This window comes from Tyto alba, unplaced genomic scaffold (genome assembly GCF_018691265.1).
Source record: "Tyto alba isolate M040663 unplaced genomic scaffold, T.alba_DEE_v4.0 Super-Scaffold_14, whole genome shotgun sequence".
Classification (NCBI taxonomy): Eukaryota; Metazoa; Chordata; class Aves; order Strigiformes; family Tytonidae; genus Tyto; species Tyto alba.
This window is the reverse complement of record NW_024881276.1, coordinates 24272281-24298558: the sequence shown is the minus strand read 5'-3', so window position 1 is coordinate 24298558 and position 26278 is coordinate 24272281. Positions and strand designations below refer to the sequence as shown.

Sequence of the window (26278 nt, the reverse complement as noted above, 5' to 3'; positions counted from 1 at the left end):
GAGAGGCTGCTGCTGGGCTCAAGTCCTTTCACTTACCTGGTTATGCCTGTAGCGAGTCCAGCAACTTAATGAGTTTAAATACAAAAACGTATGCAAGGCTGTTGGGAGTTGTAAAGGATGAGATTCCAGGTAATTGTTAACATTATGGAAATGGTAGGTTATTTTTAAGGATGTGGGCAGGATAAACTTTATAGGTAAAGGTTTGTGGGCCTGAAACACTTTTAGCCTTGAAACCGCTTCTTTCAGATACAGAGGTTTATCTGAAGGTTATTACCTGTACTTGCAAACCTTGGACTGTGATGAAATAGATTCAAAGCAAAGGATGTATTTGTTTTGTTTTGCTTTGCTCCAAGATTCTCAGTTTTCAGTTTGTGTATTCACATATAAATACTTCGACAAACTCCTAGATGTGTATTAAAGTATATTTACCTCTGGGTAGAGAGGCAAACAGTAAGCAGGCAACCATCCAGAGAGCAGTCTCCCTAAGAAAGTGAGAGAGAGAAACACCAAATGCTTTGTTAGAATACTAGAGCAGAGATCAAAGACCTTTTCTCTGTCATGATTTATGCCCTGTTTCACAACTCCGTCTTCTGTGAAGAGAATTTGGATACAAAGCTGGATGGGGTAGAAACCCTGTCTTGTTTTGTTGTCTAGTCTTGGTGTGGATTGTATCTCCTCCCTGTAGGCCTGAGGTTTCTCAATGGTTGTAAGGGGATGGGGACCAGTCACAAACACCAGACCCACATTTCCCACTTGCAGTCTCATGTGGACAAAGTTTATTGTGTATGTGTAGTCATAGTTTCCGCTTGAGATTATTTTCTATTGCCAATTAAATTAAATTCCCTCTGCTCCCAGATTTCAGCTGCTTCTCAGCACAATAAAAGAATATCTTACCTTTTCATTTTTGTGCCTTCCCAGCCCTAAGGAATCCCTCCTTGTCGTGAGCTTCACCAGGTGCTCCAGGTGCTACTTATGTCTCTGCAAAACAGTGAAAGGCTCCTAATTTTTGTTGCCATAAGCATTTCTCCAGAAGGGGACAGATTATTTACTAGTACTTTATTTGCTGTGGTTAAGTCTGTTTTCTTTCACTCTGTGTATGTAGTACAGAGAATGTATACAACAGTGTGTATTTACACCCTGAATACCCTCTTACAATATACAGGATGTGTTTATTTTCATGTGTAGGATGGACATGAGTCAGAAGCCATCCACTTGACTGGCCCTGAGCTTTCAACCCAGTGAAGGGATTCTTGTTCTATAGCCAGCTGAGACCTAATGGGTATTGTATTTATCAAGAGATGTAGACACCATCCCTCAGATTAACAAATACCACCCAAGCTGCATATCTACCAACAAAATACAGACATGGTTAATAACCCTATAAGGAAAATGCTTAAAAGAGGAGCTTCTTTGAGGAGACTGTTAGATCAGGTACTTTCTCAAAGAGGAGGGGAAAAAGAGCAGGAGGTGGCAGAAAGAATGTGGGTTTTGGGCTTCCTCTCTCCATCCTCATAGATTCTTGTAGCTTGAAGAGTACAAATATCTGAGTGATTGTTCCTCCCCAGTGTCCTCCAAAGATAATACTGATGGTGGAAGTAATGGTTTAGCCAAGGTGGTGGTCTTGCTGAGTCAGCTCTTTTTGGGGAAGGTGCTGGTGCTGTTCTGCCTATTGCTCCTGGAGCAATGCTGCTTCCTGGGGTGAGCAAGACCCAAGAGCTGGATTTCTATGTTTCTCCCTCTCTCCTTGTGGCCAAGCCCTGGTTATGCTTCGTTTATCGCCCCCTTTATGTTACCCAGTGCAGGCCATCTTCCATCTTTGTCTGCTTTGACATTAAAACCAGTGTGTCCTTCATGTTGATAAACATCCTGCATTGATGAACTTCTGTGGTTGTCTTCCTCCCTGTTGTAATGGTTATTGTTTCAAGCAAGTGTATAAATTTATACAAAGTGAACTTATGCCATGTGTGTTTCCTTCCTGCCTGCCTTTTGTAAATGAAACTGAGTTACTGATGGCCACTCTTATCTGCCCAACTAGTTCTCCATGGTGCCCCTTAGAGTTTAGCCTTCCTCTCAGCTTTGTACATGTGTTCCACTCCACATAAGGTTGTTCTGTAAAAATACCAGAAAAATACGTGTCCTGCACTCTGGCCTGGCACTGGGGCAAGAACAAGGTGGATCTTAGAGGGACCAGGGCTCCACGCCAACTTGCTGTTAGGCAGCAGCAAGGTCTCCTTCCAGGCTGAAGGAGGGTGGCCTAGCAGCTGCTGCTTTGCAGTGGCACTGTGGCCATGCCCATTCTCTCTGGAGGTAATAAGGAGGTCCTTATGGTATCTCCCTACACAGAAAGAATGAAAAATTTGGTAGGTGTGGCCAGCGAACAGGTCTGTGTAAAGGTACAATAACAGGAGACAGGAATGACATGAAAGTCAGAGTTCCTAGTTGTGATGTCAGTCATTTTTGATTCTGACTCAAGAACCGCATGAAGGTGGTTGTTCCAGCTCAGCCAGCTGGTTTGTGTCTCTGGCTTTGGCTGGCTTACTCCTACAGAGTCCCTGTGAGGTTTCTGGTTCTCAAATATGCCTGTACAAAAGTCTTGGACTAGGGGGGAAGTGGGATCAGACCTGAAATACCAAATTGCATGTGAATGTTGAACCCTCTTGCCATCCACGTGCTTTTGTTACTTCCCTACTGAAGTTTGAGCTTGTACCTAAAAGGAGCAAGGCAGGTCTTCTTTTAGGAAGCAATATCTAACAGCAGGAACACTTCAGACTGGTCTGGCCAGAGCACTTGACCCTTAATTTAGCTTAATCCAGTGCTGTTTAGTTGAAATAACATTTCTTTCTGGATTGAGTTGACTGTACTCAGAAGAAAAATATTTACACTCAGCCTCCAGAAGAATTGTATACTAAAGGGGAGATCTGTTCCCATCTGTGTAGTTCAGCTGGTGTAAGATGTTTCAGTCACCACATGGATCAGCATTTAAAATAGTTTCTACTTGGTAGTTCATATATTTTATTTTTTCCTTATTTTTAAGTGCTAGTTTAAATGAAATGGGAATTTGGAAAACAAATAAATACTTTTTTCTTATTTTTTTTTTTTCCAATTTAAAAGCTGATCCATGTACTACTCATTTTAATACGACAAAGGAATTATTTAGGACTTACTTTTCACAGGTTACAACAATTAACTGAGTAAGGCTTTGCAATGAAGAATCACTTCTTGAAGAATTAAAATACTAATTAATAACTTTTTAAACACACTAACCTACCTGAAATAATTAAGGCTTGTGACATAATTAAAGCATACGATTAAATTGCAAAACTCTGAACTTCTTGGCAATGTCTCTGTCATTCAACTTTTGCGTCATGTGTGTGAGGCTGTTTACTGAACATGTTAGCTCAGTCTGCAATAAAATTAATCAAGTAGACAAGTAACCCAATGTTCTCAGTGCCTGTAGAATAGCAATACTTTTGCATCCCAAAGTAAATTGTTTCAGGTTGTCTCTTTCTAATGCAGGAAGTATGAGAAAGGGTCTAAATGCTACTGTTGAAGGCTTTACACTCTTGGAGCACTAAAACTCATAAGTTAAGAAAGTTATATTTTCCAGATGTGTTCTGTTAACCCTGGAAATAGTGTTGCTGCAGTATATTAGGGACATTCCCCTGTAAACAGCTTTGTTGGTCAGGACACCTGGGTTGGCAGCAGGGGAAAATGCTATGAGTAGAGATACTGTTCCTGAGCCAGAGGCCCATGTTGTGTGCAAAATTTTTTTTGTTGTTGTGTTGCTTTTTTTCCCTATTGCCTTAAACCTTGCTCTGAATTCTGTGGGCAGCTGTTTGATCACCAGGGATAGCACAGCTGGAGCGTGACCCACCTGTGATCATACAGTGGACAGCAGTTCTGGAGGCTGAACAGCCGGGTTATGGTGCCAGAAAAAACAGGTGGTTTCAGTGCTCAGTCCAGCAGTGGCTTGCAGCCACGGTGCACCTGTAAACTTTCACTGCAAAGAATGATCAGTTTGGGATCTAGACCAGAAAGGACCTGGGAACTGAAAATCTATAGAAGGATGGTGAGATGCTGTTATGGGATGATGGGCTGCAGTAGGTTGCTGGCCTGGGCAGTGAGGGAGGTGCTGAGCTGGAACCCTTTTGACACGGAGGAGGTACTTCTGTGAGGTGACCAAGTGTGACACTCCTTTAAAAGTCATTGTGAACTAAGTGTACATGACAATTTGGCTGTTATAGTGAAGGGATTGATTTGCTTGCCAGCTCTTCCACTTCATTTGCCAACCTCCAGTACTGTCTGAGTAACATAGGTAATGCAACTGGGCTCTGAATGAATGGGGATACAAGTTGAAACAGGAACCAGCTGGAGAAGACACTAGTAATTTTGAAAGGGTTAGCCAAAATCACCTGGCAGATGAATGAAAGCCACTGGCAAGAAGGAAATTGTTCATTATGCACCTGGCAAAGCTTTGTAGCTTAGTCACCAATAGTTTCTTCAAGTGTTTTCCCCCTTTTCCCTTGCATGCCTTTGGCTTTTGAGAACAGATTTATGCAAGCTGACTGTTACTGATGCTTGTAGGAGGACAGGAGGACCTTTGTCTCTGATCTTTGAAATCATGAGCAGAGAAATGTCACCTCACTGTTCCTTATCCACATGAAGGCAGTTTTCTGTAATTTCTTTAAATGCTCTCCACTCACGTAACTACACAGTCCTTTTACCTTTAGGTAAAAGCTAATAGGTAGTAGAAAGATGAATGAGCTTGCAAGCGGAAATTATGGTCTGGCTTTTTAGAGAAAGTTCTTATGATGCAACAGTCTATACTGAAACTGGGTGATTACTTCTGATCTTGTCTGAAAGCATTCCGTAAACAAAATGAGGCATCAGTTAGAGACCTGTCCTGTAATTAGTTCAAGGGAAGATATTTATGAGGTCTTGATGAGGGACATGCTGGCATGTGTCCAAAAACGACAACAGCTTTCTCTTCTAGCATTTTAGATTTTGAAATAAATTACCCTAATCTGAAAACATTTTACTGGGAATTTGTGAACAGTGGCAGTCAATGTTACCATAGTGAACTGCTGTGTGATTCACCCTCTCAGGTCAAGGCAGTGGGAAGAAGTGCCCTTTGCCTCCCAGGGGGCTGTCCGGAGCTTCAGGCTGCAAATTGCGCTGTGGTGGCAGCCGGGCTTGGGCTTGGGCTCCTTATCTTAAGGTGTGCTGCAGCAAACTTCACACACTTGTGAGGGTGGCTGGTCTGGTTTTCATGTTTGTTTGTTTTAGTAAAGTTTATAGCTGTTTAATGCTCTCTGAACTTGTCCTTATCTGTTGTGCACTTGAGTGTTGTGTACTCTGTTCATGCTCCCTCTCTTCCCTCCCAGTGCTCCAGTCACACCGCCTACGCTGTGGAGGTGGCATGTGGTGGGTGGGGTTGCTGTCTTTGGGCTTGCTTATGTTTCCCCATGCTGCTGGAATTTCCATTTGCCTATTTAAGGCTTATCTTAGGCCATAGTCAGGCTCTGGGGACTGAAAGGTTACCAAGTGCATATCTAATCTGAAAAGTTACTCTTCCTCAGGGATAAAGAACGAATGACTTTGCTCCCAGTGGAAAGCTGTGCCCCATACAGACTACTACAGCAGGAGTTTACACACCTTTTCCTGGCTCTGAACAAATATTTTTGGTAAGGGGGAATTCATCCACATTTATAGAAATAAAATGTGTGGAGGGAATGGAAATTACAGTTTATATCTGATCAGAGTTTCCAGAATCCAAACACACAAAGATCTTCCAAAAGGTTTCGAGGAAAACAGCAAAACTCTGGGTATGTCTGGCCAAAACAGGGAGTACGTATGAGCTAGCATAATTGATAAACTGTAATGTTCAGGAAAGAAGACTTTATTCTTGATTTCAGAATAACCTTTCTAAATATCTGTCAGACTAAACTGAAATAATATGTGGCTTTGCAAAACGGGAAGGGTTTGGATGGCTCAGGAGACTGATGCTAAATGTGGTATGTTTCATTTCAAGTTTCGGAAGGAAGGAAGTATGCTCTTGGTATGCAAGTGAGCAGAATTCAACACTGATCAAATGATGCTACAGTCTGTGGGTATTTAGTGGTTTCATGTTATGTTTGGTCTGACTGAATTCTCAGGTAGTCAAGACCCATGTCATCCCTTTTTCCAGCTGTCATTTTTGAGGAATTTAATATCTGTCATCTGCTTGATTCCCTTGGGTGAAGGTCAATCCAGGGACTAGAAAGATGCCTGTGCGCAGATTCCAGAGGGATGATGTCACTGCTGTGGGTGAGGTCTGTGTTGGGCAGTTTAGTATGGCAACTGCCTGTAATTTTCAGTAGTGGGCTCTCATCACGTTCTCTTAAAACATGCTTTATCATCCATGTAACATAACTTTTGTGATAGATTTAGCAGTTAGGTTTTCAATAGAACACTGCTGCCCTTCCTTTGCTTTCTGTTGGAAAGACTCTTGACTTAGGGAGAAATCTCTGCCCTCTAAATCCCCAGCAAGGGTTCCCAGTCCCATAGATCCCTGTCTCACATATCAAAAGTCCTCCTGGGTTTCCGAGTGCTGCAGATTTGACGCTGTCTGGCTGCAAGCTCAGGAAATACAGCCTAAGCAGCATGTGGTGTATAACACCCTTTGCCTGGCCTTGTGCTTACTGGGTGAGGCTGACTCCCTGTGACTAATGGTATGTGGTGGTCTCATGCCCTTTTATGAAACTTCTGAAGAGAAACCAAAAACTCACTGTTCCTTTTTGTAATGACTTTCTGACAGCTCCCCCTGCTCCAAGTTCCTCTTTTTTTCTCAATTCCTTTTTGCTCTTCTGAGAGTCTCCACTGCTCTTTATCTGTCAATTCCAACAAAATGTTTTTTTGCTGTTGATGAATAAATTATTCTCAAAATAAAGAGCTGGTCTTCCAAGAGATTGCAGTTACATGAAAAAGGCATAGATGTGTGGGGGTTTTTTGTTTTGTCTTTTAGAAAACTGTAGCCTTTAAGAAGTAGCTCGCAAGTGACAATGCAGAAAGAGAAAAGGGTTCCTTCAGCTGAATCAATGTTGTGTATTTTTTTCTGACTTCGGAGGCAGTTCCTGTCTGAATATCTGCTTCTAGTATTCTGGATTATGCTTTGTTTTACTGTTTAACCTCTGAAGATAAAGGCATTGTAGAGTAAAAGGTTAACATGAAAATAAGGACTTTAATTTTTAATTTTTCACTGTGGGTTTTTTCCTCTGGCATCTGCTCAAACTAACCCTTAAATCAGCTGCATTATCTGATTCTGCAGCGCTCTGTTGAACAATCAAACTGCTAATCTGATGCTTAGATTCACTTATGTGAGGAGTTCTGGAGACATTATTAAGTTAATAGATGTCAGTAAAAAATTTTGTTGGATTAATAGAACACTGACCAATATTAATATTTCTAAAGTGGATGATCTGAACCTAGTCATGAAAATGAGAACTGGTTTTGAAGAGAGAGATGATCCAGTTTGGGTTACTAATACCACTTTGGAGTAGAGAGCTTAACTTCTGTGAAAGTGGCTCTCAGTGGCTGCCTACTTATTGCCATGACCTCAAAAAGGCTTAGTTAGCCCTTTCACTGCCTGTGAGTGTGTGTGAGGTTCTTGCTGGCCATAAGCTGAGGAGAAACCTTTGTAAGCTGTGTTGAGGTAGGAGAGAAGATGGGTGAAATCACTTTATCTCACTGCACTTCCTCTGGCCCTCTCAAGTACCTAAACATTTACTTTTTATTTTTTTCTTTAGCTGGTATGTCAAGTGATATGAATTCCTGTATGTAGTTCCTCATAAACAAGATACAGGCAAGAAAAACCAAAATGGATTGAAATATATAGGACGTTCTTGCATATTATGGAAGTGGCTGACATATTTCTCCTTGTTCTAAGTCTGTCTTATGGTCTTTCTCTCCTACTGTAGTTATGATTTGTTTTAAAGGGTTTTCTACCATCTGGATTAGAGATTTCCTATGTAAAATAATTCTTTCTCATTGAAGGACTGGATTGTCTCATGTGATTGTTAATCTGCTACTTGTAGAATCATACCTATGCTGAAATGTCTTCATCTAGATTACATTTCTGCAAAGCATTTGCAGCTCCATCATTCACGGGGCTAAAATCCTCAACTTGCATCTACTTTGGAAATCTCATGATTATTTGAACCCTTCCTTTGTTATGAAGACTCTGCAGCACATGTACAGAGCTGGTTCAGGCCTCTTGGAAAAGCTGGATAAAATAGGTATTGCTGCTCAAAATCATGGGAAGGGCAGAGCAGGGTGAGTGGTTGGCAGAGAGGTGGATGACACAGAGTGCTGCCTCCCACTACAGAGGGGTGGGCATTGCAGGAGCAGCAGCTGCCCCGTGCTTCCCAGCTTCATCTAGGCACCAGCCCGCTGGTTCATCAGGGCTCTTGGCGATTTAAGCGAGAGCATATTTTGTCTGTGTCTCAAGCTGGGCCTGCTTTCCTGCAAATGCTGAAGCTGGAGTGTGGTCTGACCTCGGCTCTCTGCCTAGCATCTATGTTACCTCAGCAATCTTTGATTTGTTCCACTACTTACAGGTGATAAGTCTCTAGAAGCTCATGAATGTGATTCCTTTTATCTTTGCTCTCTATCCTATCTGTAGGATCTTGACAGAGTTCAGCTGAAGGGCCATAAAACTTGAGGACATAACTTGACAATAATTGAGTTACTGAACACAAAATAAGAATAGTATTGAGCTATTTATTTTGTAAAGCTCCAATGCAAAAAAAAAAAGATTTTTTTTTTTTTTTTTTTTAACTGACAAACTGTCATCATTTAGTGTAATAGTATCATAGGTGTTTGTAGTGATGGCTTTAGCTGTGTCTTGCTCAATATATTATCCATTTTACAAGTGCAGTTTTTTTCTTCTCAGTCAGCGGTTATCTTTCACACCGTGCCAGGATTATAAAACCCCCTTGTTAAATGTCATCAGTCCAAAGAAGGAAAGAGGAAAACTCCCTCCTTTTGAACTTTCACATTTGTGTAGTGGATAAAGCCTGGTCACAAGGAAGAGGGAGAAAGGGAAATTCTGGGGTGCTTTCCTAGGAAGCAGAAGGGAAACTATTGCAGGCTCAAGAGATTGCTTTGAGCTGATGGGATAGTTAATAAAATGTCCTTATTACTTTTTTTCAATGCCTTGTCTAGGAGGAAATGTCAGAGAATTTCCATTCTCTAAAATTACTTTTCAGTTCAGTACTATGAAAGCAGGGAAAATCCTGGCCTGCAGATGCTTATTTTTGCTGGCAACTGTTGCCAGCAACAGGATCAAGGACTACCAGTTGCTTTTCTGGACTGTGATTCCTCTCTCCTTTTAGCTATTTTTAATTTGCATATTGTAGAAACCACCGTTCTTTGAGACAAGATGATGCTTAGTGATACATATACCCAATTCCAGTAAGATACAATAGTCAGTTTACTTTTTTTCTATCAGATCTGTTACTAGACACTACATCTCCTCCCTGACTTGTAACAGGTGAGAAAGGGAAGAAAGTTGGAAGGACTAGGAAGTTCAGAAAATATTTATTATTGTCCTCTAGGAAGTCAAGTATTCATCAACAGAGTGGTGAACCTCATAGGTAAATGAGGCTAATTACTAGCCAACGCTGCTGTAATTGCTGCATTGAATGTAGAAACACTGGGAGTGGCAGGTCTGGAAATGGAAGCTCAGGATGCCAGAGTAGGAGGAGAAAAAGAAACGGAGGTTAACTAAGGCTGGTGTAACTTGTCTTGGCTCTTCCCTAGAGAATGATGATAATTTGTGACTGAACTGACTGAGCCCCGTGCAGGGCACCTTGCTGAGTGTTTGTACACCTAGAAGACAAACTCCATGGCAACGGCTCTTCCGAATGAGAGGAACCACCTGAATCACACCCTGGGTTTTACTACGAAGCTACAAAATGCAGTTGTTTGAACATGCTTGTAAGCAACTGTTTATCATGAAGTTTTTATAGTCCTGGAACAAATTCTGGAGCCAATCAACCATATTAACTCACTGATGTCAGAGCTACTGAACCGAAAGGAGCTAGTCCTTGTCTGAGCTGGTCTCTCTAGTAGCATTGCTCTGTTAAAGCAAAAGTGAAGGTGTCTGGGGTTTATTTGTGGTTTGTTTTCTTTTAATTGTTGAAAACAGACCTGCAGCTGCAGTTTGAGAACTTTCTGAGGAGAGAGGAACTGTTTATAGAACAGCTTTCCCTGAGAATAATTCATAGCATGTACCCAGTTCCACCTGTGTCATAACAAAATATCTCTGATATTTCTGCATATCCTGGTGACACCTTTTCTTATGCAAGGAAAAACATAAGTGCAGTGAATGTAAATAGCTAAGAAAAGGAAGAGCTATTCCCTTCTTCAGGAGCCCATCTTGGCCTTCTCCATAGATACCCAGTGAGGAGCACAAAGTACTCATGGACTACTTTGTACTAGTAAAAAAATTAAGTCCCAGTGGTTCAAGGATTCTTGAACCAGTGACAAAAATAAGGCTGACAGATGCCAAATATTGCAGGCTTAAACCCACCCCCTTCTCCCAATGGAGTTGCCTTCACAACCACTGCTTTTTGAAAATATTTACAAAGCTGAAGCCTACACAGTCTTTTAAACCTAGCTGTTCTAGTATCAAAACAGAAAGTTTCTAGTTGTGTGGTTGTGTTACAAGCATGAGAATGTTAATGTCCCTCAGAGATGGACATAAATATGATCCCCTAAAAATGCCTGTAAGAACTTCATGCTTGTTTTGCTAAGTTGTGAGTAATTGTTTCAAGCGGAAAAGTCATACATAGAGTTAATGGGATATACAGAAGATATACAACGTAGAGTTGTGTTGAGATGCCCAAGTTAGTTTGCCCATGTGTTAGAGGACTGAAGACTATTGGCTTGATAGCTGTGGAAGACGTATGTGTTGTCTGAAGGAAATATCTTGAACAACCAATTTGTGTAAGTAGGAAAAAGAAGAGTGGGAATCATAAGCATTTCCTGCAGGCCCTCTACCCTGGGATGTTTCTCAATCTTCTTGAAGCTTTCAGGTTTTGTTGTTAATGCTTGGTTCAGATCTAGTTCAGCCAAATGTTTCTACAATCTGAAGTGCCCAACTCTCAAGCTTTGTAATCATGATCGGATCGTATCTCATTCTTGTCTCACCAGCAAAAGCGCTTTTTCTGTAATCAGTGCAATAGCATTGCATTACATTTTTACCCCCATCTGTAATCATGACCATACAGGAAGGTGCTCTCTTTTTTTCAAAGTAGCAAGCTTGGGGTTTGGAAGAAAAAAAACCCACCTCCTTTTTTTTCCAAACACTCTGAAAGACAACTTGTTTGCTTCCTATAGATGTGTTTTTATTCAGAACCATAACACAAAGAGGTGACATCCTCCCCCTTACCTTTTTCTGACAACAGTACCCTAATCTTCCTATGGCCTTGTAGGTGTACGATTAATCTTCACATGTTGCCTGCTCTCTCATTTAGGTGTATGTGGGGAACCTACTGCAAGCTGTTTTGTTATCGTTCACTGTGCATGTGTCTTGGTGGGAGGAGGGCATGTGTGTGTGTTTCCCTTTTGCTGTTGTGGTTCAGTGTCTTGACTTTCCTGTTGGAAACTGTAGGACTTCAGCAGAGTTTCTTGTGAAAGATTTTTAGGTGAGGGATATACTTGGCTGAAGTGCTGCTCTTCCAGAACTGGAAGATGACTCTCAGCTCTGTCTGGGGTATGTTTTTCAGAAAAATCTAAACCTGCCTCCTCCCATTATTTCTCTCCCCCTTCTTGCAGTGGACTACTCTGCAGTAGAAGGGTCTTCCCCCGGAAGAATGCAGAGGAACAGTGTAAGATGGAAGCCACAATTTCTTTATTCTGTCTCATTTCTTACTGAAATGTCTCTCTGTGATTTCATTTTTCTATTACAAATCAGCACTGGCAGCCTTGCAAGCCCTCATCTTCACAGGCCACAACTGATCTCTTCTTTTTCCTCCCTCTTTTTCTCTTTTAATATTCTGCTTAATAGCAGTCTGGCTCCTGGATTATGCACTAACAAGTTTTGAACTGATAATGGGTTAGAATTCATGCACTTCTCCACAGTTACTCTAACAGCTCTATCACAGCTGAGGCAGTGAGAAAACAAGCTTAAGTTTTTGTACCCATACTCTGTTGGATTCAATTTCTATTTTCAAGCAATAAGTTCTGGTGTGTTTTGGGTCAGTAACGTTGCCCCAGACAGGTTTGGAGCTCTTAGAGGCAAAAGCCAGCAGAAACCACTGTCTCAAGCCTAGGAAAATCTGGAGAAACCACTTCTGTTGAGCTAGACCACATGGTTTCTCTTCTCCCCTGTAGCACAGAGGTGACTGTAGTGCTAGAGATGGCGGTATGATTTAGCCACGCAATGTGGCCATGGAGGTGAGGCAATGCAACAGGTCAAAGAACTTCAGAAGCACACAAGATGTAGCTAAGGATGACCTGGGCTAGTCTGCAGTGGCAACCCAGTGCTAGGAAAGGGCTGAGGTAGAGCTATAGGAGGTGATTCTGAAAAACGGGTACATTTAACGTATGTATCCCTCACACCTCTGATCCTTAAAGTTAGCAAATACTAATTGTTATTATGACTTGGGCAATGTTTGTGTCCCTGCTCTGGCTTTGCTCATAATTAGCTCATGTTGGCAGTAAACTTTTCTTTGTGCATGACTACGTGAATTGTGGGTGCTGGGGGAACACAAGCACAGTGTAAGCCTAATAAGTATTGGAGACACCCATGGTGTCCTTCAATAGTGTTTCCTGTTGTTACTTCTGGAGATGAAGAACTAGATTCGACTTGTATGATCCAGTGGGGCACTCTTTATTAGGGCAAGAGCTGTGGAGTGGACCTCTCATGTTTGTCTTAAACACAAGGTAAGAATTAACTAGGATGGTGAGGCTAGGAAGTCCAGCTGATGTTACTACAACATCAATACAGGTGATATTACAAAGGATGCCTGAAGAACAGAGTTAACAGCAGTCAAGTTGGAAATGCTTTGAGTTGGATATTGTATTCCCTAGTAGAATGGATGTGTTGAGGGAAAACAAACTGTTGTTCCATAACTCCTGGAAGAAAACTGCACAAAAGTGCATGGAACAGGCAAATGAGTTCTGGCATGGATCCTCTGATGTCTCCTGCTGTTAATGCTTTTGTTCTCCAACACAAATTCTGTGGACTCTTCAAAAGCTGACTTTACAGAGCTGTCTTGGTTTTGTCTTTTCTCTTGCCTTGAGAACAGTGCTAACAGAATCTTCTCTGGGTGTGTTAGGGGTTTTTTGTTGTTTTTGTTTTGCTTTTTTGTATGTTTGAAAGACCTGTAAAGCGGCTACAAGGGATACTGGAGAGAACAGGGATGAATTAGGCAGGTGCTTTGCTTGAACACACAAGCCTTACTTTTCTCAAGAAACCAGGTTGTGAACTGTTAATTGCATCTTCATACAATTGGCTGATAATGATCTTTCTGGATTGTAAGAGAACATAAAAGATAAGCCAGTCTTTGAGCTTAAATAAAGATGACAACCCAATATGCAAATTGATTATAGCTCTCAAGAACTATGTGGGTGATAAGTCCTAAAAGTTTCTGGTTTCCAAGTGGTCTTTAGCTTGCTTTTCTAAGGTGGTATAGTTCGATGATAATGGAGCTCTACTAGCAAATTGTTTAATTTCCTCAAAGGGAGCTTGCTTCAGTTGTAGCCATGTAACGCTTTCACCAGTTACTGTGTTAAATACCAGAGAGCACAGCACTTGTAATTTGAAGTACGACATAACTGAAAATGATCTGGAGAATTAATATCTGAAAACAACCAGACGATGTCAAGCTAATGAATGCTACCCAGATGTCTTGTGTTGTAATAGCATGTGATGGTCACTTGGTCATGGACAATAGGGTCATCTTGAGGGTAGTGGTGGAGGTCACTTTAGATACAGCCCTGGGCTCAAAGCACCTTAGCAATGAGTCACTGGATCACCTTTGTACAACTCTGCCATAAAGGCAACTTGCCAGCTGGATAGGCAGGGTGCAGCTATGCTAGGAGAGCAGTGCATGGGTAGCTATTGTCATCTTTCTTGTGTAGTCAAGAGTCCACCAAACTTAATCTTTCTCAGTGACAGAGAGGCTGAGCAGAACTTTTATGTTTATGCTGCTTTGAGCGTGTTGGTAAGTAATGACTTGAAAAGAAAGGGGAGCAGCTTGTGCAAAACCACAAGCTTTCACACTGTGAAAGATCAGCCTGACCTCTCTGTGGTTCTACACGTTCAGTATAGGAAACCCCCTATGAAAGTTTAGGTAAACTTAGCTTTACAGCTATGTTTCTTTGTCCACATATCCTAGAGCCATGACACAAATGTTGGGCATACTAGTTGTGATAATTCCTAAAATTTACAACAATTTTTCAACTACCCCCAAACAGGAAGCTGAAGGTGTGAAATGCACATCCCAAATAAGGCTTTCAAATTCAGCAGTGCATTGCAGTGACCTCCAGTTTGGTCTCTAGGCCTTGCCTTTCCTCGTTGAGGTGAGCTTTGTGAAAGAATTAGGTTATCAGCCTCAGGAATTATAGGTACAGTCAAACACCTTTGCAAGCAATGAACTGATCAAAATCATCTGAAATTTTGTAGGGATTTAGTCCTGCATGATGGGGATCTGCACTAAGCCCCTGGTTGTGCAAATAGCCTCCTTCAGGCACAGGAGGCAGCTGCCTAGGGCACTGGTCTGCAAGGTGCAGCTACAGTCTGAGGAAGCAGCAGCCACCAAGATGGAAAAATAGGCAGCTGCTCTTTGGGGAGAGGGTGGTAGAAGATGGAGGTGGCATCTCTGCAATCTTTAGCCCTTCCCATTGCTTCCTCCTTCCTGTTGCTCTGTAGTGGCAAGGGTGACTGAGCTCTTTCCTTTCTAAAACATATAGCTTCACTAGTGTTAAGTCTTGACAGTGCTCTAGCTGAAACACCCCTTGTGTGATATCTCCCTGCTCCCACCACAGACACTTATTTCCCTTGAATGCCTGCTCTTTCCCTTCCATTGACTAACACTTGTGAAATACCTTCTAATGGCATCTCACATCTCAGGGTCTTTCCCCCTAGGATGATCCAGGCCCAATAGCTGCTTCTGCAAGGGCTGAAAAGGCTGCAGCTTCACTGGTTGTGATCTAGTAGCTCTGGGTTGCTGGAGGAGCTGGTCTGATCTCTACAGTGCCATAACAAAGATCCAAGCTCTTCTGCACAGTAACAAGTGCCAGTGGCGCATCTGTTTTGGCACCTTTCAAGCTCCTGGCTGGAGTTGTGAACAAGTGATGATGATTTTCATCACCTAGATAATAAGTGCTCTTTGGAAATCCAGGAATATGTGGATTGGAGATTTACATTGATTAAATCTGTGCCACTAATTTTGGAAATACTAGTACGTATGTATTTTGTACAGCAGCAAACTGCTAGTTGGGCACATGGTGTGCCTTGGAGTATAAAGTGCACAAATATGCACTTTTTGTTCCAGCAATAACAAAAATCAAGGTGTGTGTGAGTGGAAATCTCTGATAATATCATCTTACAACTCTGCATCCTTGAATATCTTCTCTGAGAACGTCAAGACAACCATTATAATTTGGAGGCCACCCATAACTGAGCAGATGGTTATGACTATAGAGTAGCAGGGCCAGTCTTCTCAAATGTTTCTTTGTCCACATATCCTAGAGCCATGACACAAATGTTGGGCATACTAGTTGTGATAATTCCTAAAAACTGTTTACTCTCAAGCTCTTCTCATAGTCTCTGCTTTAGTAATCTCTTAAGGTGCACATTTACCCAAATCAGAGACAAGATCTTTGCTTTCTGTCATGTCATATATGCATTCTGAGAACTGTAAACACCAGTGATTAGCCCTGCTTTCCATAAGTGAGAGCAAGATGTGTAAAATACCAGGTGAAAGGATTGTGTTTCTGTATATGTGAGAGATAGCTATTTGTCTTTGAATTACTCTAACTAAGAATTCCTGTTACACTTTTTTTTAAAAAAAGACTACTTTCCTTTATTCAGTTCTTGCAGAAGATACATTTAAAATCATAGGCCAAATACTTTAAAGTAATATTTATCCATGTGCAGCGTATAGAGGCAAGACCATATCTGTCTAAGTTCTCTGACACCTTGTAGTATGCTGTGGGTATTTTGTTAGGATTGAAGGGTTGTCCAGTCTTGTACGCTTCAAAGTACTTAAGAGTCAAATCCTCTTAGAACACAGTATTTTTCAATGCACCACTGTTATTGCTAGAGAAAATGATTGATTTTCTGTTTTATCTTCAGATTCTAAGGAAGTAGATACTTCTATGGAGATGTCTAACAAAGCTGTAGCCAGAAGGATTTTTGTCACTGTAATATTCCACTTGTTTTTAGTCTTGACAGATGAAGCAACTGAGTGAGTTTTCCTACAGCTTCTGGGAAGAGATGTGCTCCCTGAGCCACCCTGATTTCCCACAGCTGGGCTGCCTGAATCCACATTCTCTCTTGCCACTAACATGTAATGAAAACCCATCTTTTGGAGATGGCCAAAGCTCGAGTTCTGAGTATTTGTGGTAAGGTATGACAAGACTTGGGGTCTCAGAAATTACTAGGTTTGGAGTCAAAACTGTACAGAAACTTTGATTTGGAAAGACATGATTCCTTCTCCCATTTCTATTTGCTTACTAGTAAAAACAGTTGATGCATTCAATGAGAACTTAAATTGATTGGTCTTCAATGTGAATGTGGAGATTACTACTGCTTATCCAAACTGCATCTTGTAATTCCAGCTGGGGAAGTGGGGAGAAGAGTACTTTAAGCCTTGCTGTGCAACCTACTGCATATCGAACTCTCACAGGAAAAGGGATGCAATGTCCTCAGAAAAATACAACATGCTAATTGATTCGATATGGCATTGTACTTAATTTACTGCAAGCTGCCAAACATCTTGAGGACTCACTATAATAAAGGCAAACAAAATATTTTGTTTGGATCTTTAGAACACAATTAAATGGTATTAAACATTGAAACTGTCCTTTTTGTCAACACAAATATTGTTCGTGAGAATGTGTAGTGGAACAAGCTGGGTTTTTTCTTCCCCTTGCTGACATGTTTGTAAGAGAGTTAACTAGCAATAATTAGGTGTGATTGGTACCGTGCTTTAACTGATAACTGTTAAATAGAGAAGCTTATGGGTTGAAGACAAGGGAGAAATCATTCATAGGAAGCATTCAAACTATGTAAACTTTAAATGGCCTAGTTTTGAAGCACTTCCTCTGAGCACTCACTGAAATCTTTTCTAGATGTTAACATGCTGATCTTATGCCTGCATTTCAAAGCCCTTACATGCCTGTCCTACTACCAGATGGGTTTTGAAGAGCCTCATTATTTACGTATCTTACAGTACTGCAGGTTTTGAGGACCCCAAAGCTGACCTTGGCACTTCTAAGACTGTTTATTTAAAGGACTGAACTAAGAGTGGTACATGTTGTTCTTTCATAATCGTTCATTCAAGCTATAAACAGTCATTTGAGAAATGAAGTTAAAGTGGCAGCTGTAGAAGGACAGTGAACTCCTTAGAGCAGCTCTGAAGTAGAACACAGGTCTTAGGAACTGAAGCAACCCTATTTCTAAGCAATTGTTCAGAGGAGACAAAATATCTGAGGGTTGGCTTTGCAGCCTTACAGCCCGCAAGGCTCTGGAGCCACCCAGGATGAAATACTTGCCCTGGCTTAAACAGGGTGGGTCATGGGGTGTCTCTGATCTGCACCTTGATGGTAGTGAGCTGATGGTGGTTTTAGCCATGACTTGTGCCCTATTTCTCCCAGCTGCTCCACCCCAAAAATCTCCTGTACCATGGACTGCAAATGCAAGGAGGATTGGAGCTGAAATAAATTTTACAACCCTGTGGAGATGACACAAAGACTATTTCTAGCTAGAAACTTTTTTATGCCTCTCTCAACACAGAATAAAGTTAGAGAAAATAGGAACCAAGACAATAAAACTGAATTTTAATCAAGGCTCTTCTGACTTATCCTTCTTTCCCTTCTGAGGTATGGAACAGAATTGTAGGTGGGGTGAGGTAGGGACACACTGCCAACCACGTCAAGCCAGCAGAGTTGCACTGTCTTAGATCAGCTTGTGCATGTCACTTTGCATCTGAATCAAGATGTTTGACTTCAGCTGTGAAAGCAGTATTCAGAAGACACCTGTAAATTAATATAGTGGCTTCATAGCATGACCAACATGAAACTTGCAGCTGAAGTGAAGTACTCAAAGGGTGAAATTAATTATGTGGAGGATAATCTTAGTGGACAAAAGTTGCCCATGAGGAAATTCAAAGACCCCCCTCAGCCAGACCTGCCATACCACCCTGCTAGCTCTTTAATTAGTATTTTGCTTTTGGTTTAAGAATATTAAGGCTTCAATCCAGACTGTAGTGCAGCCACATTCTAGTGCCATAAAAGGAGTCTGTGTTCAACAAGGCGCTGCTGCTGTCCTTGGCCTTAATGAAACCCAACTGTGGGCCCAAGAGCAGTTTATGGAGTTAGGTTTCCCCAGAATATACTTATTGGGTGGATGCTGATGCTCTAATATAAATGAACACACACTTTTCTGCTTCATTCTTCTAGGAGGAGTGAAGAAATGGGGGAGAAGGTAGTAAAATGAGTGTTATAGTATAGGGACCTGAGTTTGTCACAGAAGCAATGCTGACCCCTGACTCTAGCTTGGCACATCTATTTCCCAGCCTGTCTTGCAGAGGAGACCTTTCCAGGGAAACCTTTTAGCCTCAAAGTTTTTAAAATATTTTTTCTCCTCCTCTCCCAGCAGAGGACTTAGAAAATACCTGAGATGCTGCGCAACACGGGTACCCCAAAGAGCTCTCATTCCCACCATCTCTACTGCATGTTGTTGCAATCTCTCTTGTCAGGAAGGATTCCTTCTTCATCTCAAACAAACAAAAAAATCACTCTAAAAGAATGTAAATTTTTCTATAGGAGACAGTAAAAGCTCTAATAGCTTCTACTCTATAGAGCCTGGCACAAAGAGGCCTCAGATTCCTACAAGGTCATGTGTCGCTTTTAAAAATCTCTTGGAAATACAACTCCAGTGCAGTTGTTGCAGGATGTGCAGATGTCTGAGTCAGCTTTTAAGACACTGCTGTGCATTTTATGAAAAGATGAGCAGTGTGTGGCAGTGTAGGAATTGGAGTAGGCAGCAGTTAGTGTGGCTAGCCTGTGCCAAACACTTCGCCGCCCCTGGGCGCAGTGATGCTTGCTAGCTATAATCCTGCCAGCGGTGAGGAAATCTTAGCTTGCAGCCTGAGCAGGCAGAAACATTGCTATGGGTGATCGAGTGAGGAGTGCATGGGAGTAAATTACCTGTGGAATGGCCCCTGCTGTATATGCAGTAGAGCATCTTCTCTCACCTCTTGGGTTTCACAAATGCTTCTGGGAATCTCTTTCCCCCCCCAGAAGACCTGAATGTGTATTTTTAGTGGGTGGAGGGGGAAATTTGGCTAGTGGGCAGATTCCTTCATCATAGCTGTTTGAGATGTCCTTTTCTGTATAGTAGTAAACTGCATTTGGGCAAGAGGAAATTGTCACCTTTCAGAAAGTAAGAGTTCATGGTTAGTGCAAGAGACACAGTAACTGCAAGGCAAATGTGTTTTGGGGTCAGTTCAGTATTTTTTGCACTCTTTGTTTGCAGTAATAGGGAAAGAAAAAGACAATTCTGGCTCCTCCAAATCTGGGTAGCTGGAACATGCAGAGTCTGCAGATGTACACAGTAGTCAGTATGCATGCATGCAAGGATGCAGAAGGCAAAATGCAGCAACTCCCTATAGACCCTGTAAGTCTACTCTTTAAAAAGAACAACCAAGTTTAAGCTGGGTTTCCTCAGCAAGGAAAATGTAGGGAGTTCTGGATGCTCTTTCCTCATGTCAAAATAATCCTCTTTTCAGAAATGATGGCAAGGATCTCCTTGGCTTTAGCTCAGATAGCTGTTACCACGGTCAGAGAGCTGACGTTGCTCTGGCAAGACTACTGAGGAAGGAGCTGAAAGCAAATTTGCTTTTACAGAAACCTTCTGGTTCAGAACCTAAGCACGTGGCAATGTAGAACACAGGAAAACTTGGATGTTAGGATATGACATCTGGGAAGCCAGAGGTGAAGAGATTATACTTCAAACACACTTAGTTGAGAAATACATTTGGACTCTACAACTAGCTAACTTTATGAATAAATTGGTGTGTGTGTGGAAATAAAGCAAATAAGTCTCCTTCATTTCGTTGCGCCTAGTCTTTCCAGCATCTTTGCAAGGAAATGGTAAGTGAATTAAAATAATACATGCATGAGGAGGCATGAGAAGAAAATACCTGCATGCAAAACTAAATTGTAGAAATAATTTTAAAAATTAAATAAACCCTGGTGTTCTCTGGATGAATAATTTGCCTGTTTTCTCCATTTTCCCCACTCTTCATTAAAGTTGCATCTTCAACTACACCAGGCAAAAGCTGAGTTACACCAGTCACCAGCATTCTGTTTATAGCACAAAAGTGAATTCAGAGTGAAACTTTGGTAACTCCAGTAACCAAAAGTAAAATACTTGAAATGAATCCTTGTAAATGACGTGGAGTCCCTGTGGTTACATCCACTGTAGGTGCTGTCTTTCAGGATGCTACTGAGCGTTCTCACTGTTATACTGCCTTAATGCCTGCTGCTCTATAAGTGGGCTAGGTGCCTGGGTGGGTTGAATAATTCTGCTTTCCAGGGGTAGACTGCTATATGAATCCTGCAGGTTTTAGTGTTAGGTCTTGATGCCTTTGTAGATCTGTGCAAATGGCATTTTACTGCTCTTGAAATCTTGCTTGCACATGGTTCTGTCTACTAACAGAGCAAGCATCTTGCTGAAAAGGCACAACTGAACTACCTCCACTTACACTAAGAGTAAAGGGTCCAGAGGATGTGGTAAAGCAAATAGTATATGAGCAACATTTGCTGGAGTTTAAGTGCAAGGCTGAAAACATGGGTTCAGAGCCTTCCCTCTCACACATACCTGTAAGGAGGTGGACACTGAGATGTTGGTTGAACTGAAATAGTATCTGTTACTAAAGCTGCTGTTATGTTGCAAGTAGAAAAGCTGTGGTGGGTTGAGATCATCTGCTGTGCATGAGGGAATTTTTTTTTTTTCTGTGGTTGCTTTAAAAGCAAAACCAAAAAGTGGTAACCCGCAGATGGGGGGATTAAAAAAAGTATGGCTTTAAGACAGTTGGCTCTAGGCTGTTAGGAAATTTTAACTGAATTTAGAATGCGGTCACATTCCTTGCTTTGAGTTTGTGTATGTTAAATTATGTAACTTATTACAAGTCTTCCATGACTGGATATTTTCTAGCTTGGAGTCATTGAGCTGGCTATGTATGTATTGTTCTTAAACTGTTTGTGCTGGTCAGAGAGTTGTTCTGAACAATCTGTATCCCTAGGGGCTGATAGGCACACAGAGACTTCTGCAGTTTAGGACTTGTATACATATTCTAGTCCTTCTAGAATAGATTATATTTTCTCCAATTTCTGGTTTGGGTTTTTTTTTAACTTTTTTTACTCCTCCTCCCTTACTTGATGGGCATCTTGAAACAGATAATGACTAAGGGATATACACTTTCTTTCTTTAGTCTTATTAGGCACCTCCTTGAAGATGCTGTCCTAATACCTGCAGTTTATTTTATTTTGTTGCAGATGACTTTAGCAACTAGTGTAGAGAAGGACTGATAGAGAAGTCTGGTAATTGGAATCAGAGTTCAGAAAAAAGAAAATACAGAGGCAGTAGAGGGAAGGGCAGCTGAGAGAGCAACCAAATCTGGAATTAGCTACAGCCATAAAATGGAGATTCCTTTTAGTGATGCTGAAGGTGGCTCTAGTTCTATTTGTTTAGTACTCCATGTAAACAAGAAGGAAAAAACACAAAGAGAAAAATACCAAAACAAAAACAAAACCCCAAACCCCACCGTCAAAACCAACCTCTCCACCAATAAATCCAGTTAAAACCCCAAGGCAGAGTGAGTTCTGGTATACCTCTGCTCTGTCCCATAGGTGGTACAGATGCCCTGGGCCGGGGCTGAGCAGCCACAGGTGTCCACACAGCCCTGTGCTGTGCTGGCCTGAGCTCCTCTCCCAGTCCAGGCACAGCAGAGCCCTGTGAAGTGTGGTGGGGAGTTGCAATTAGTAAATCCCCCATCAATACAGGGAATTCATGCTGGTACCACACTACGTGGAGATGAGGGCACGTCTCCAGACCCTCTTGTCACTGGCACCTCTGCACCACACCTTGCTGTGCAGTTAAGATATGCCAAGGTGCCATTTTAAAAGACACATGGGCAGACATGAACTGAAATCAATGACTGGAGGTCTCGGAGGCTCAGGTTGCTTTGAAAAACCTGACTGCAGGTGCATCTGTGGTGTATATACATCTCCACATGCCTCTTAAAATTGTCAGTGTTCAGAGAGATATTTCACTGAGTGTATATATTCACATTCAGTGTGTGTGTGTATGCGTATTTAATGGACTGTGGCAGAAAAGTATCTCATTGTTCAGAGGACATTTTTTCCTTCTCCTCCCCTCCTTTCTCTCACCTGTTGAAACAAAGCTCTGTCCACTGACATGTGCCTGCAGTGTCCAGTCACCTGCACTGGACTGCCACCTTCTGTGGATGTTTAGGAATTCTCAGCTTCCACAGGGCCAATTGGCTGTATAGGCTTCTCATCCTGAGTGGGAGGGAAGGCTGTAACAGTTCAGAAAAGGAATGTAACTAGGAGTGTGATAGACAGAAACCAGATCAACTCTTTCAGGATTCTTTAGTACTAATCATAGAAGCATAGAATGGGTCAGAGGAGACCCTTATAGATCAGTTAGTTCCAGCCCCCCTGCCATGGGCAGGACACCTCCCTCTAGACCAGGCTGCTCAAAGCCCCATCCAACCTGGCCTTGAATACTTCCAGGGAGGGGGCAGCCACAGCTTCTCTGGGCAACCTGTGCTAATGTCTCATGGCTCTCATAATAAACATCTTTATGTCCAATCTAAATCTACCCCCTTCCAGTTTAAAACCATTGCCCCTTGTCGTAGTAAAATTCTCCTTCCATCTTATAAGTGCCCTTTAAGTATTTCAAAGCTTCAATCAGGTCTCCCTGGGGACTTCTCTATGCTGAATAACCTCAACCCTCTCAGCCTTATCTTCAGAGGAAGGATGTGTCATCACTGACCATTTTTGTGGTCCTCCTCTGCACCTACTCTAACAGTTCCATGTCTGTCATGTGCTAGAAGGAAGCTGTTGTAGATGCCATCTACAACGATAAGGTGGGGAAAAAAGCAGCAACCCCCCTAAAGAGTCAACTGCACGGTTGTGTGTGTGGTGTTTTTCGTTTTGGTTTGTATTTTTTTTTTTTTAATATCTATCTGTCTGTCTGTCTGTCTGTCTGTCTATCTATCTATCTATCTATCTATCTATCTTTTTTTTATTTTGAAGGGTAAAATATTCTTCCCCACCTGGAGTAGTTTCTCTCACAGACAAATTGTCAGGAAGTGATGACTGTTCCACCAAACGATCAGTCTCTTGAAAGTAGTGTGTATATCCATGCAATCTTATTTTAGGATTCTCATAAGGGGAGACAGTGTATTGGAGACATTTTTGTAGTACTCATATTGGTAAATATGTCAGTAACCTGCTCTGGATTACATAAAGGCAGCTTTGAGATGAAAATTTCCTACTATCCCTCTCCATTTCTAGAAATAATTAAATTCACTAGAAGGAAAAAATCTGTGCTGATCTCTGCCTTTACATTGCTTATACTTGTATTGAACTCAAAACAAAAGCAAATTGTTTGATTTCATGAGAACTGAAATCTATTGCTGTGTGGTTTCACTGCTCACTCAGGATTCAGTTTTAGTCAACTGGTGAAATACTGCTGTCAATTTAGACTTCAAAAAGACAAAATTGGCATGAGCTGGCTCTTGGGGGGCCTGACTTCCAAGTTCATACAAAAGTATGAGAAATGTGGTTTCATGACATCAGTTGCTTTGTACTTTTCCACTTCTACTGTCTCTTCTATTTTCCTCTTTATCTGCATTACCCTGGTGGGCACAGTTCCTGGTGAAGAAGGGACAAGATGTCAAGAATAAAAATACTTGGGGGTGTTGGTTGATGAGACGCTCAACACGGCCTATCAATGTACATTTGCAGCCCAGAAAGCCAACCATATCCAGGGCTGCATCAAAAGAAGCATGATCAGCAGGTCCAGGGAGATGATTCTCCCCTTTTACTCTGCTTTTGCGAGACCCCACCTGAGTACTGAGTTCAGCTCTAAGGCCCTCAACATAAGAAGGACATGGACCTGTTGGAGCAAGTCCAGAGGAGACCACGAAGATGATCAGGTGGCTGGAGCCACCTCCCCTGTGAGGACAGGCTGAGAGAGTTGGGGTTGTTCAGCCTGGAGAAGAGAAGGCTCTGCAGAGACCTTATAGTGGCCTTCCAGTACATAAAGGGGACCTACAAGAACGCTAGGGAAGGAATCTTTATCAAAAAGTGTAGTGATAGGATGAAATATAATTACTTTAAACCAAGAGAAGGTAGATCTAGATCAGATAGAAAGAAGAAATTATTTGCTGTGTGGGCGTTGAGGCACTGGCACAGGTTGCCCAGAGCAGCTGTGGCTGCCCCCTCCCTGGAAGGGTTCAAGGCCAGGCTGGACGGGGCTTTGAGCACCCTGGTCTGGTGGGAGGTGTCCCTGCCCATGGCAGGGGGGTTGGAACTAGATGATCTTTAAGGTCCCTTCCAACCCAAATGATTCTGTGAAATGCCCTGCTGTAGGGACTGGTACATACATTTGTGGCTGTGTGTTGTGGGTTTTTTTTATTCACCTAACATAAACATTCCATCAAAACACAAAGACAGTAAGTTCATCTGAAACCTACTTATGCAACAGTATCATGCTATCTTCTCTTTCAAAGTCCACAAACACTTGTAAGATAAATGATGGTGACTCACAACTTGGGCAAATCCTCCTATGCAGTTGCTTGCCCTCTTTCTTGTCTATTCACTCTTGCACTTGATTTCTTCACTAGCTGCAAACTGAATCCTTGGGTACTGTGCAGCGCTGATGTTGTGACTGTGTGCTGCTCAGCACAATGGGACTCCTTGCCTTCCTCATATGGAGTTTTTTAGCTGCTATTACATGCTGTCAGTTTGTAAACGGTGACCACTCAGAATCTGAAAAGTTACCTAGGGTTTCATTTTTGGTGTGACTAGTATGCTGAATGTCTTGTCTTTTCTCTTACTCAGCTGACATTTTGAGGCAGTGTGATTATTTGTTTTCAGCCTAGTGTTCATTCTTCAAAGCTTTTGGTGTGTTGGTTTAAGGACTAAAGAAAATCAAAAAGATAAAGAGTAGAAATAGAGACAAAACTACTCAGTGAATAAATTAGTTGGAGATGCCTTTTGGTTTACTTAGTCTTAGCCTCATTTCTCATTTTGCAGTTTAAGTGCACCCCAGCTGGCAGTCAGCAAAAGCAAGTGGAGTTACGGAGCCAAAACATTTTAACTGGGAAACTCCTCAATCTGTATTTTTCTTCTTCAACAAGCTGCCACTTACGACAAAGGAAAAACGCCAAACCCGTATTGTTTCTTTTTCATTTTTCCCATGTCCACGTCATCTGAAGCAACTGTAAAAGACCTTAACCAAATAGCTGTAGCCCACATACTGCAGTTTTAGCACTTTCCTAGTACAAGGCAGAAAACTTGATCTCTTACCTATGTGGAATCTCTTGGTATCCTGTCTGAACGTGCTGAGATTCAGCTATGCTGCTGCGAGGATCCCCTGCCTTGAATAAGGAAGTGCTGAAGCCGGGCAGGATGTGCAGCAATGACTCAGACGTCGAGGGCTGTGTTTCTTGACTAGCTGAGGAATAAAAGGAATTATTGATGACGCTAACTGTAGCGTGCTCAGATGACGTAAGGACTTTCTAGCTGCCACTTTACCAATAGTCAGAGCTCAGGAACATTCAATATTCCACCTTTCATCTTTTCCCAAGCCTTAGCTGCTTATGATAATGCAATGTTCTGGTATTGGAGTCCTTTCTAGGAGGACTACCTACCTTTTGTCTGATAAAACATACATCCTTGTCAAGAAGCATTTCTTTGTATGAATGTTTCACTTTAAGTTGTTCAGAATAAGGATTTTGGTTATGCT

The 26278-nt window shown here is 41.8% G+C and overlaps 1 protein-coding gene across 2 annotated transcripts in view; it reads right to left on the bottom strand.

Annotated features, from left to right (window-relative positions):
* LOC116961954 (V-set domain containing T-cell activation inhibitor 1-like) overlaps positions 1–25920 on the bottom strand; it is a 36141-nt gene extending 10221 nt beyond the window's left edge. The window contains exons 1-4 of one of the 2 annotated variants that reach the window (XM_032994489.2): positions 25840–25920; positions 22669–22817; positions 895–978; positions 430–482 (exon numbers count right to left, since the gene is read on the bottom strand). In XM_032994489.2, coding sequence (XP_032850380.1) covers positions 430–482; positions 895–902 — 61 coding nt within the window. In that variant the 5' untranslated portion in view covers positions 903–978; positions 22669–22817; positions 25840–25920. The remainder of the gene's footprint in view (positions 1–429; positions 483–894; positions 979–22668; positions 22818–25839) is intronic. The other variant, XM_032994490.2, reaches the window with a different exon arrangement.
* Positions 25921–26278: the final 358 nt, after the last annotated feature.